This window comes from Terrapene carolina, unplaced genomic scaffold (assembly GCF_002925995.2).
Source record: "Terrapene carolina triunguis isolate 2854851 unplaced genomic scaffold, T_m_triunguis-2.0 Scaffold62, whole genome shotgun sequence".
Taxonomy (NCBI): domain Eukaryota; kingdom Metazoa; phylum Chordata; order Testudines; family Emydidae; genus Terrapene; species Terrapene triunguis.
Genome location: NW_020664413.1, coordinates 13,834,452 through 13,848,307, shown reverse-complemented (window position 1 = coordinate 13,848,307; position 13,856 = coordinate 13,834,452). Strand labels below are relative to the sequence as shown.

The window sequence follows — 13,856 nt, the reverse complement described above, 5'->3', positions numbered from 1 at the left end:
ACACACACACACACACACACACACACACACACACACACACACACACATATACCTCGCTCCAAATGGGCCAGAGTCTGTCTTCTAGCATGACAAGGTGGTCACACAAACACCATGCATAGTAGTCAGCTAATGCAGTTGCTTCTGGTTTAAGTAATAGATTTCATTTATATTCCTTAAGTCTTTATTTGATATTGCTCAAAAACTCCCCACGGGCCTTTACTACTTCATTAAGAAGAACAGGAGAAGACATAAGTATCATCTTTTCAAACCAGCAATGAGATGATGAGAACTACAAAATAGCATAGATCTGAGCAGGCTTTTACATGTCCACATAGGGCCGTGAACACTGTTAGTGCTGTGTAAGTGTTTCTACCCACTGGAGAACAACTGTGATGTCCTTTCAAAAAACATTCTTGCCAGTTGGCTGAAAGAACAGGTGGTGCAAAGTGAAGATTTTGAAGGTGGAACAGTAAAGAGGAAATATTAGCAAATTAGATAAACTTCCAAGCAGTTTTGAATTTGGAGGTGTTTACCCTCACTCAGTTTAACTTACAAACTTCAAAGTTTTTGAGGTTCATCCATCACTAATAAAAATATTAAAAATCCCCAAATAGCCATTTAGAAATAGAAAAATTGCTAAATATTACTAATCATATTTGACTCCACTATATTTCTTTTAGAGCCAGTTGAATGTCTTTTTATAGGCTCATTTTGCCTTCAACCATATGAAACATAGTTGACAAAGAACATCTTTTTTTCCTTTATATGCACTACATTTTTGATGATCTGACTAAGGAAGTGAATAGAAGATGCCCTTTGCTGGAAGAGGAAGAGGATTGTGTGGATTACCTATGCTGATCTCAACTCAGCTGGACACACACATATTGTCCTGGAACTCTCCAGCATCCTTGAATGTTATAACATGCTTTTGAGCTACTCAGAACAAAGTCATGATAAATTCCGCAATATAAACTACTAGCAGTAATAACAAAAACAATTAGAATGTCAAGAGGGCAAAGTGTAAAAAACACACACCTCTGTCTATCAGACAGCCCACCAAAACTATCTTGCTCACTTGCAGAAAAGTTACAAACCCTACCAATGAAGTACATCAGAAGAGTCTCTTTTAATTGTTACATATCAAACTGTGGTGATATATAGTTTACAACTTTCCATCATGGAAATTGAAAATGAGCTTGAAAGTATGACTGTGTAGCTAACCAACTTGTGGAAAATTTGGTAGTAGAGGTGAAGCCACAGAAATTTAACCTAAGAACAGGAAGTCCAGATTCTTAAATCATAAAAAACCAACTAAATATTGTATAACCATTGAGGGAAACTATACATGTTATATGTATGTCGGGGGAATCGTGGCTGGAAGCAAAGGCACAACCCCAAAGACAAAATATTCCCAACAGAACTAAACAGGGTTCTTAATGAAGACATGATATAAATTGTGAATAAGTTGGCAATACCTATCTAGCATTAAAATTGTGCTGTGAAACTACTGCAAAAGGTACAAGCAGAATATTAAACAAACGACCAAGAAAAAGAGAACCCGGAGGCAGAAAAAAGTTACTGTTCCCTTCAGCTCTTTGAATTATACAAGTTACTGGCACCCACATCAACATTCTTTCTTAGCCAAAAGTTTTTTACAATGTGTGGGCAATTTTGTGTTCTCTTTAGCAATTTAGGCTAGGATTTCTATGAGAATTGGGCACCTAATTCTCTTAGGCTTCTTTGAAAATCCCAGTCTTATTCTATATTTTCTTCTCTGTACCCAGTTCGCATTGACAAAGTTCTGAGCCCAAGAACACACTTTTTGATTTATCTCTTTTTCCTTAACTAAGATTTAACAACATTTTTAAAATGCTCCGAGAATTCAAGAAAGATGAACTTTTTTATTAACCATTTTAGAACTGAAGAAAAGGATATAGAAAATCATCTCAATAAGACGTAGATGAACCCTGGCCAACTGTCTCCATTACTTTTTGTTCAGTGCCCTTCTGCTGGATTATTTTTTGCGGAGAATTATCATGCAAAAAAACCAAAAACAACAACAACAACAAAACATCCACCATCAGAAGGGAAATTTTCCAGCAATAATCAAGAGAGAAAAGATAACAGCCCTTCTAAAAGAAACAATCAAACAATGAATATTGTGTAAAAGCATTGCACCTGGACTGCAGGACCTTGAACTCCATCTTTTAAGACTCTGGAGTTAACCTACAAGAATTTCATATACCGTCTTTCCCCGAAAATAAGACAGTGTCTTATATTAATTTTTGCTCCCAAAGATGCGCTAGGTCTTATTTTCAGGGGAGGTCTTATTTTTCCTGGAGCTTCGGGGCCTTATATTCCGGGGTGGCCTTATTATCGGGGAGGTCTTATTTTCGGGGGATGTCTTATATTACAGCAAGAGGCAAAACTGGAAGTAGGTCTTATTTTCGGGGGATGTCTTATTTTTGGGGAAACAGGGTAGATTGTCAAATTCATCAGAAACAAAACCCTAGTGGATAGTCTCAAATAAGAGGACTCATGTTCACACTTCTCTTCTGCATACTACCCTATCCCACCAATAGAGGATGTTTTCAGACACTCTGCACAGTACCTTTCAGGGTGGTGAGATGTGAAGAGGTGGCTTAAACCTCATCTTTGCACTCCTCTGATCTTGCTGCTGCTCCGTGCAGGCCATTCCCCCTGCACTGCAGTGCAGCAGCCTGAGGGCTGCTTGAACACATCTACTGTAGCCACAGAAATGCAGAGCATTGAGCTTACTGGCCACCGTCCTTATAGCCACATATCTTTTTGGCCAGGGCAGCAGAATGCTTATGGCAGGATCTATCACCAGAGAGTCTCCCACACACCTGCGTGATCTCTGCTCCATCTAGGCAGCACTAGAGCTAGTTTCTCTAGGGCAAAGGGCACCAGAGAATGTGACTCTCTCTAAGGGGAATGTGACAATGTTTCAGGCAGAAATCCCCACTGAAGGCAATGGGAATCCATCTATAAAGACTGAAGTCTAGAGAGAGGACAGGTGACAGCTCTCCCTTCTTCCATAGCCTCAATCTATAGCCTCAGTGTTTACCCAGAAATAAGCAAAAAATCTTCACAAAATATATTAATGTAAACAACAATTATCCTATCTAAGCACCGTCTCTGACACCCTTAGCTTCAATTTTTTTATTTGTATCACTCGCCAATTCTTCTGCAGGCTGAGGGCTAGACTGCACAATGAGACTATGGTATCTTATATACCTCTTCTTATTCTTATTAATTAAATTATCAATTATAACATATTTTTAAAGCCTCAGGCTTCATAGCAAGACAGAAATATCACACCTTTTTTCACTCTTCATTCGTAGGTTTTTAATTCATGATAAAGCAATAGTTGCAGGTGTAAATACTGTGGAATGACATGAGAAAAGTAGCATGATACCCTTTAACTTCATCTATGTTAAGGAACAATGAACAAGAACAAACAAACAGCAAATCATGTTATCTGGTTTAATAGGGATATGGCGGATACATTGCATCAATGATCCTGAAATCCAATGAAAGACTTTTTAAATGTGGAACCGTTATTGCACCAATCACAGACATGAAGTTGTATGGTGAGTATTTCCCATCTTGCCCTTTTATTAAATGATTTGCTTAAAATATCTATACAGCAGATCTGTAACTCAGGTTAACTAAGGTCAGGTAGTGTAGTGGAACTGTATTAAAGCTAGGCAAATTGGACATATGGTTCCAATTTTAAAATGAGGGTAATTAATGACCAGAGCAATTAAGCACAGGATGTGGTAAATTCTCCATCACTTAGAGGTCTTTAAGATTTTTCAAAAGAAACTAAATCAGTGGAAGTTGGGTACCTAAATCCCTTAGGCCCCTTTAAAAATCCCAACCTAAATGAATATTGGATGTCTTTCTAACAGATATGAGGTGAAATCCTGGCCCCATTTAAGTCTTCAACAGGGCCAGGCTTTCACCATACTTTAGTTCAATCACAAGATATTGGGCTCAGTGCAGGAACTGTTGGGTAAAGTTCTGTGGCCTGCGTTATGCAGTGATCAGACTAGATGATTATAATGTTCCCTCTTGGCCTTAAAGTTTATTAATCTCTTTTCAAGATGAAGATACTTGCCATTTTTATTGCTTAACAAGCTTCTCCTGGCTTTCAACCAGAAATAAAGATTTTTAAAAATAGAATTTATCTTGATTAACTGAATTTCCTGTTTTCCTCTGTAGCTTCGGCTTTTTCAGAAAGATACCTTGGCATTCCATCTAAAGAGGAAAATACGTATCAGGTAAGTTAGTTTAACAAGTAACTAAAAGTAATGGTTTGGCTTTTAAAATATACTGCAATTATGTTGTGTGTGTTCAATTTTTATAGGCATCCAGTGTACTGCACAATATTCATGGTTTAAAAGAAGAGAATTTGCTAATAGTTCATGGGACAGCTGATAGTGAGTATTTATAAATGCAATTAAATTTGCAGTTACAGCTTGTAATACACAGATGCTCAAAGAAAGATTATGCACGTAGCAAGCATACACATTTTTATACTGTTCATCTTTGTCTCCCGTCTAGTAGAATTGTCCATCCAAAGAGACTTGATGTCAATTTCAGTTGCCAATTGTAAATCTGAATGGATGACATTTTCCTTTGCTACATATTTGTAACTCTTAGCGGTTCTAATTTGTTTAAATCTGGTGAAGCAGGATGTTGCTAGTGAAAGGCACTGTATCAATTATTAATAAGGTGACATACATTTTTAATGGTCTTTTAAATTAATCCTGATTTTGCGATTGAAAGCATACTGAATGTCAGCGTAATCAGTGATAAACAATATCTTTCAGTAAATTAACCCTTTGGTTAATTAATTAAAATGTAACAATGGGGAATCCTTAAACTGTTTAGAGCTAGATTGTAATTTGCTCTTTAGCATAGTCAATGGAGTTAACACCAGTATAACGTGTGTATAAGTGAAACCAGAACCAGGCGCAGCACCTGCAATGGAAATCCATGGGTGCCAGGCAGCAAAGAATTTGACCTGTGCCAGTTGACAAGCAATTTTCTTTTAGTATATTTTGCTGTTCATGGTAAAGGGGTAAATAGTGACTTGGATTCCAAGCCGATCTAGGGTACTAAAATGGATTTTATGCCTTGCACAGCCTACCCAGATCACATACATGTTTGTTCTGCTTCTCTCAGAACAGGTGGGTGGGGAGGAATGGAAATGGACAGAGACAATGTGCTTGTCGACCCGGCAGAACTGAAATGGGAGACTTGGAATTTGCTGCTGGTATAGGCCAGCAGCAAAGTACTACCCCTCCGTCCCCCAGACCCAGGGTGAATTAGGGAGGGAATTATGTCTATACGAGGTGTCTGAGCAGCACAGTGCCTAGCAGGGCCGGCTCTGGCTTTTTCGTCGCCCCAAGCAAAAAAAAAAAAATTGGGGCGACTAGAACGGCAAAGAAAAAAAAACCCTGCGGCACGGCCAGAGCAGCAAAGCAGGGAAAAAAAATAATTAAAACCTGTGGTGCGGCCGGAGCCAGGGTGCAGGGGGACTCCCTGCGCTGCAGACGTGCCCTGGCTAGTGGGGGGGGGAAGAGGGAATGGGGGGTGAGAGAGAGAAGGGGGGCAGCCAGGGCTTCAGCGGGGCGCTCGCCACACAGCCCCGACCACCATACCGCCTGCCGGAAGGGCTCTGCGCCGCTCCGGTCGGCGGGGAGGGAAGGACGCGGGCTGCCCTGCCGGGCTTGCTGCTGTCCTGGCACCAGCTGGGGCAGACGGAGCGCGCAGCCCGCTCCCAGCAGGGTGCTCCCCTCCTCCGTGCTGCTGCCCCCTAAAGGGCGGCCGGATCAGTGAACAAAACAAAACAAAACAAAAAAGCGGCTCTGCTGCCCTAGGATTGGGCGGAATGCCGCCCCGTGGAATCTGCCGCCCCAAGCACGAGCTTGCTCGGCTGGTGCGTGGAGCCGGCCCTGGTGCCTAGTAATACAGTCTTGCCCATCAGTATTTACTGAACCGCAGTCTGAATGAGTATGAATGAAGCAAACACAAGCATAGTCACAGAGCTGCATGTTTGTACCACATGAAGTTTAGATTATTGAAATAACATTACAAAAGGCTCATTTCCTAAATGAACACAATCTCTTACAATCCTGTGCAAACAATAGAAAATCTGACATGCTTTCATTTAATACACTGACAGATTAATTGCATTTGAACACACCCATGATACTCGCCTTCAAACTATTTTAGTCCTTCCTAAACAATGGATGAAAAACAAGAATTCCTACTGAGTGCCCAGAAAGTATACTGTATTACAGTGCTGTCCATCACTGCAGCACTATTGTTATTTGCTACGGTATGTATCTCAGGTGCAGTCAGAAAGGGTATGTCTACATTGCAATCATTGGTGTGACTGTAGCATGTATAGTTTTGATCCAACTAGCTCAAATAACAATAGCAGTAAATCCACGACAATACAGGTAATAGTATGGGCTGTACAGGTCTACCCAGGACAGGATCCTGAGTGTGTACTCAATCAGCCAGCCCATGCTGCTGCTACTTTAATTCTAGCTGGGTGGATCAAATCTATCTGGGGAGTGTCTCAATGTGCTGCAGTCACGCTTCTGATTGCAGTGTAGATAGACCTTAATCAATTGCAAATCTGGTAGCAGTTTGCCACATAAAGAAACTTTTTGGTTGAAGTTACCTAAAGGAAAATAAAGAAATACAATTAATAAATAAGTACTATAATAATGTTGTTCACTAATATGTAGATGTTATTGTCTTGTAGCTAAAGTCCATTTCCAACACTCAGCAGAACTAATTAAACATCTAATAAAAGCTGGAGTTAATTACACTATGCAGGTATGTAATGCTCAGGTGTCTCACAGGTGCATTGTTCAGTCTTTAATCTCACCTATACTTATCTATGTAGGGGCTCACTGGATAACTTGTGTCACCCCCAGCATACAGTAGAATCATCAGTGACTGCAGTTAGAATGCTGTCTAACCCCTTGTCCTGATAGTTAGTAAAGAAGTCAAGGAGAGATCCCTGTGACACTTCAAGTCAATACACTGATGATCCATGAGGCACTGGCTGGCCACATAGTACTGATTTTCCTCCTTATTTTCAGCTGCTAAAAATATTGCATTAAAAGCAGCTAAAAATACTGTAACGGGCTTCCTCTCCCCCACTGTGTGGGTTGCAGGAGGGTGTAGTTTAAAAGAGCAGCTTGGGGAATGGAAAGTGGAGCAAAGTGTTATTTTGTGGGGTGGAGCTGCTGGTCACCAGCTCTGTGGCCTGGATTTCCCTCTCAAATCCTGAAGTCCCTTCTCTGTCCTTGCACAGGAAAAGTGCCCATTATTTGGGGGCTGAGGAGACGACACTGATTATTTACGTTCACCATGAGGGGAGGTGCTGGGCTTTGGATGAGGTAGAGAAATCGTTAGTAATATGAAAAGGTCTTCCGTTGAATACTTCCTTTGGCCGCACTGAAAATCCCAACCAGAAATGCTTTTCTGAACACAATATCTGAGAATAGGCTTTTACGGCTAAAGATCAAGATGCAGTCATTTAGTGCTGGTTCTGAATCCCAATCAAATGAATTTTGCTTTGAAGTTTATTACTTTCATTGATACCATAAAACTATTTAACATAGTCATCCTGTTGTCAGCTAAAAAGCTCTAAAAATCAGCCCTAAATATCTGAACTGATTTTTAAGACTGTTTTCTTTCTCCTTTTCCTCTGCTAGATCTACCCAGATGAAGGTCATAACATTGCATCTGAGAAAAGCAAATATCACCTTTACAGCACAATCCTTGGGTTTTTTAGTGCTTGTTTAAAGGAGGAAGCCCCAATTTTACCACAGGAACCTGAAGAGGATGAATAAGGAAGCCTGTTTGTACAGTACTGAAGGGAGACTTACTTTGAGGCTCAATAAAACCTTAAATAAAAGAGACTGTAAGAGTGCAGATTCTGCAGAAGCTCAAGGGCAGCTAAAGGATATAACAGTGGAACAGCACATTTAGAGACACTGAGCTAATAAACTGGAATTTGAATTCAAAGTCCAAACATATTACCGAGGGACAAAACGTATCCCTTTGTGGAAGGACAACGGTTGGTTACAGTTTCCTGGACAAACTTAGTTTTGCATAAGTGTAGAGTTAGTGCATGTTTATTATGTTAAGCCTCACTGTTTGTTCTGTAAGTAGTTGCTGTTTTTAATTTAAATGCACATCTTTATCCATTTTTGCATTATGCTCTACCAATCATAAATATTAAGGCCACTTATATTTTAAAAGGTGAGTAGCAATCTAATAATTTACTGTAACATTACAATAAGTGCAATTCCTTTCCTGTCTATTAAGCATAAGAAAGCATTGAGTTAATAAAGGATGTGATATTTTCTATAGTTTCTGTTTAAAGGGGAAATATTGTCCAGTGGGCTATATAACATAAGTATAAAAACTGATTTTATTTTATTTATTTATTTTAATTTCAGACATTTATTATCGTTATTGTACCTATTAGTAACCAGTAAGGGCATTTTTGGGAGTGCACTCTTGGTCTTTATGTATATACCCAAGACTTCCTAAGCAGAAAATCTTTGTATGCTTGAATAATTTTTCAAGCCATAATTAACAGCTGTGTTTTAACAATGTCTGCAATTGAAATACTTCCCCAATCCAAAATGTATCATTTCCATAAGAAATGTTTGGGTTGTGTTTTGGTATTGTTTATAGTAGTTAATAGTTTGCTGGTTATACTTTAATTTTAGAATATGCTGCTTTGTCAGATGTAAATTAGATACATAAATATTAAATTATAGTTTCAGATAAAGAAATTTTATTAACAATGTAATGCCATTGAGTAGTATTTTACCCTAACAAAGAAATCTTTGCTCAGATTCCATTCTAATTTCTGTGGAGGTAGCAGGTAACTGGAACAGTCTGTCAGTTTTTATTTGGTATTCCACATCTGCTCATTGAGAAGGATTTACATTCAACAGTGTTACGAAGAAATGAAATATTTTTCATCCATGGCCAAGGAAGCTCCTGACAAATGAAGTTTTGTTATTTTATTCAGATGGAGATACCAGAATGCATCCATTTATTTGTCAAGGTGAATTACAGCACTAGAAATTGACGCTATGAAATAAACAAACCAGTCAACATAGGTCATCAGAATATTAACATCAACGATTGAAATCAAACATTATGTTCATTTAATATTAGGTATGTTCCACAAGGTATCTGAAGGCTCTTGACAAATGCTGTGCAACTCACATAAATACATATGTAATTTTTTCTCTGGATATTATTTATTAATGCTTTTCTACGTGGTTAGGATTTCATTTATTGTGAGATTAAAATTAAAGTAATCAACATAATTTTTGGAAAGTAATTTATACTATTTAAAATGCAAAGTTTTGCATATTTTATGAAGAATTAAAATAGTTTTTAAGGTACATTGAAATTCATCTGAAGCTTTTTAATCAATATTTTCTTCTGGAATATTTTCTTCTTCAACTGCTAGAGTTTTTTATGATGCAAATAATTAAGTTGTCTGAAAGATATGGTTTTATGGAGCACTTAAAAGTATTTGTCTATTAATGTTTAGTATTTACTTTGTTTTACTAGCAATTTTTATCTATTTTCAATTAGTTTAATACACTTTTAATGTGCAATGACATCTTGTCTGGGTCCCAGTGTGACCGCAAAGTCTGAGTATGTCTGCGATGGGGGATATGTAAACACTCTTATGTACTAGAAAAGGTGTCATGAAAAATTTGAGAAAATCAGTTTCTTCAGCAGCAACAAGCAAGAAATCAAACACAGACCTACCAACTCTGCTTATACTACAGGAGCAGCACTTCAACTTATTAAACAGTTGGGATTTGTTCTTGTAAATTTACCCAGATTATGTCCTTCGTCATTTTCCTTTGATATGCTACCATGAACCGAATTTTCCTAATCGAACACAATGGGTAAAATCCTGGCCCCACTGAAGTCAATGGGAATTTTACCATTGATTTCAATGGGGCCAGGCTTCCACATAATAAGTGCACACATAAGGCCTGCATCTGGATGTACAAACAAGTGCACTCAGTGTATGCACTCGTGACTGGGGGCCCCCATGCCTTCACATGACATCTGCACATGGTCATGCACTCTGAACATGTGCCTGCTTTTTATCTATGAGACAGCAGGCATGCATTCTAATTTTCATTTTTAATACATTCAATATTTTTCTTATTAAGCCACAAACCCATATATTTCCATTGACTTTTCTTTACAACAGTCTAACGCTCAGACATAGGCTGAGCATCAGACCTTGGGAGAAGGTTTTAGAAATGAAATTATTATCCACCAGTTCAATTTTGGTAACGCATTAGTGATCACAGATCCAGTCTCCGAATCTACCTAAAATGAAAAAAACAAACGTTTTTTTGTCGGCAGCTATCTTTGATCACGCTAATGGGATTCAGATTTAGTTTTTAATCTTATGAACATCTTCGGAATTATTCTGGGTTGTATAATGTTGGGTTCCTTTTACTTGCTCTATTGGCACAACCGGGTATTGTTATGTAAATAGAAGCCTGTAGGTAACTAATGACTTATTATTAGTTATTTGTATTTAAGGAGCACCTAAAGGCCACAGTCAGGAACTATAACCCAGTTGTGCTAGTTACTGTACACATGAATGGTCCAAAGAGCTTGCAATCTAAGTACCCCATCCATTTCTAACCACTATGGAAATATTTTAAGGCCAGAAAAACTACTACTAGATTCATCCTCCTTTTAAAACGTGACCTTTTTTTAGATTATACCTGCTATTTTGGAAAGGGCAATAAAATCAGAATCTATCCATTTACTCTCCAACAGTTTATATAGCTTAACTTTCAAAATTTGTTCCTGATTTTCTCTCTCCTAGCTATCATACTGGGACTTGCAAGACCCATAAGAATCATGGGTCAGATTGTGATCTCAATTATACAATGAAATCAGGAGCAATACTATTTATATCAGGGGAGTTTTTCCTAAATTATACTGCCTAATAGAAATCAGAATCTGGTCTGTTTTGTTTTGTTTTTGTTTTATTGATTGATTGAAATATATTCTTTAATCTTAATGCAGTCAGGCAAATGGATTATTTAAGAGAAACCTGATCAGTGTATGCTACCTGCAGCCTGGTCTTATGATGATTGTTTTTTTCTTTTTCTTTTAGAGTCAAGTACCCCTGGGTTACTGTATTGCAGGCATCTGTAGACCTACTCAGATCTGAGAGGTGAGGGTGACTCACTCTGCTCTGAGACCCAGTTTGCAAATATAATCCAATAGATCATTTAGTCTAGTGTCTGGGGCTTCTCATAGAAAAGGGTTTTCATTTGATCCAAAGACTCCCAGAAAAGGGGTTTGATAGTGTTGGTTTTGATTTGACAGAAGTAATCAAATGCAGAAGGCTCTTGATATTTAACTGAATATCCTTTGCTACAGATTTATTAGGCATATTGAAAGTTCCTGAAACCTAGAATAATGGCTGAAAGAAAAGACTAGGCAGACTGGCTTCCCTCTGCCAGTCTCTTTTAGACAGCTAGAAGCACCTATCCATTTTATGTCTGCTTTTAGTAACTCCGGCTGACTGCCACTCACTTCTGGGGAAGAGAGCACTTTACTAGCATTGATAACTGGAGCTACTTCCATAGAAAATCCTTTTATGCACATAGCAACACTCCTCTTTGCTTTAATTGATGCCAAGGTAGTTAGGTAATAAGTATCAGACATGATTCCACCTTGGCTTCCACCAACAAGCGATCAGAATCCTAAATCAATACTGTTTTTGGTGATTGAGGTAAGTGCCTATGTTATTGGAGAAGACGTATACCTGAAGACTATAGTGCTATTAAATTTGCTAGGCCAGATCCTGAGGTGGTATAAATCAGCATAGCTCCACAGAACTCAAGGGGGCTATACTCCTTTTTATCACCTGAGGATCTGGCCCACTGTCTCCATTTACGGTAGGGTCAAGACTTTTTGCCTGTGGAATTAGTTTAGAAATACAAATTTCTGCCTTTATATAAGTTTGAATCAACCAAAATTGATTCAATTATTGTTGTAGCCCTTGAGGATGTAAATGGAGTATGCAGTTCCTGTTTTAATTGTGACACTCCCAGTGCTGAAGTCCCAGTACAATATGTAATGATAAAACAACATATTCAAACAAGCGAAAAACCCACTTTCATAAGACGAAACAGAAAGGATCACAATTAGTGAAGCGGAAGGCTTAGAAACCTCAGAAAGGCTATAGTACAATGGTTTTCAATCCTTTTTCATTTGCAGATCCCTAACCATTTTGAATGGAGGTGCGGACCCCTCTGAAAATCATGGACATAGTCTGCAGAACCCCAGGGGTCTCCGAACTACCGGTTTAAAACCACTGTTATAGTATATCAAACTGGAATCTTGTTTATAAGAAGTTACAAATAAAACTCTGATGTTAAGACTTTTGGAATTCTTTACTCCCATTGCTTAGAGGTTATCACATGCTAAAGTATGAGTTTATATCTATCTCTTCCAAAACACTTAAGATAAAATCCCCAATGGAGTCAGCAGAGCTATGTAAATGTATTGTAGCTGAGGAGCTTTCCTGTAGTTTTTTTGTGTACTGTTGTTTTTGACAAATTTAATATTTACCATTGTAACGCTATAGTTTTCTTGTCTACGTGTCCAATATTTTTTGAACGCTTCTAATCTCTTATACTCAATAACATCTTGCGGTAATGAGTTTCATGGATTAATCATGCATAATTTGCTACCTTGCTACCTTTATTGAATGCCTCCTTGTTCTTATTTATTATTTGTATTACATTAGTGCCTAGATGCCTTAACAAAGATCAGGGCCTTTTTTGCTCAGAGCTTTGCTTACAACTCTTAGTAATATCCAGTTCACATTTCATATAGCTTACAATTAAACAAGAGTGACAAAGAGTAAGAGAAAAGAAGTGTTATTATCCCCATTTTACAGCTTGGGAACAGTTTCAAAGAGATATTAAATTACTTGTTTGAAGTCACACTGTCACCGCCTGAGGGGCTCGAGGCGGACTTCAAATGGTCCGTTGGCCCGGTGTGCTTAGCACCAATAAAGACACCGAGGGGAGAAAGCAAGCCAAGTTTATTCCAGAGCTCTGAAATGACACTAGGAGACCAGCATGTCTCAAATCCAGTGCAACAAATACAAATAACTTTTACCTTTTTATACTTCAAGCAGTTTCTATGTAAGCCTCTGTCTGTTAACTCCCTAGTATTCCTCCCACCCCTCCCTTCTCTAGCCGTTACAATTAGAAAAGTTCCCATACGCCTGTGAGAAAACTTTCCCAGTCTCTGCGGCCTTGAGTTAGACATCTGCAAAACTAACTATTCCTCTTTCTTATCTCTATTATTTCTGCTAGTGTGAGTGAAACTGAAGCCATCTGCTAAAAACGCTGACCAATACATTTTTGCTGTAGCCTGTAAGCATTACACACAGAAGTAAGTGAGAGTTCACAAGATGGAGTCTGGGGGTTCCGCTAGGCCCAGAGCAAAAGAGCTTCATCGACACTTTGGTCTTCCACTCTCCCGAGTTACCTGGTAGCTATGCCTAGGGGGGGTCCCCAACAACACCAGGGAAAAAACAAATGAACAATTTAGCTACAGTATGTTATTGGTCTTGCATGTATCAGCAAGTGCCAATAGCATCAAATGATTCTGAGCACTTCATCTCTTCTTCAACACTTAGCCAGACAGTCGGTCGTAGTGATCGTTCACCATTTGGTCCATTCCTGCGCAACCACAAAGGCTTG

The 13,856-nt window shown here is 38.6% G+C and overlaps 1 protein-coding gene across 2 annotated transcripts in view; it reads left to right on the top strand.

Moving 5' to 3' along the window:
- The window catches only part of DPP10 (dipeptidyl peptidase like 10), a 427,130-nt gene extending 417,757 nt beyond the window's left edge, over window positions 1-9,373 (top strand). Inside the window, exons 22-26 of one of the 2 annotated variants that reach the window (XM_026647418.1) lie at window positions 3,515-3,614; window positions 4,249-4,307; window positions 4,394-4,466; window positions 6,809-6,882; window positions 7,770-9,373. In XM_026647418.1, coding sequence (XP_026503203.1) covers window positions 3,515-3,614; window positions 4,249-4,307; window positions 4,394-4,466; window positions 6,809-6,882; window positions 7,770-7,907 — 444 coding nt within the window. In that variant the 3' untranslated portion in view covers window positions 7,908-9,373. Of the gene's footprint in view, window positions 1-3,514; window positions 3,615-4,248; window positions 4,308-4,393; window positions 4,467-6,791; window positions 6,883-7,769 lie in introns of those variants that run through there. The other variant, XM_026647420.1, reaches the window with a different exon arrangement.
- Window positions 9,374-13,856: the final 4,483 nt, after the last annotated feature.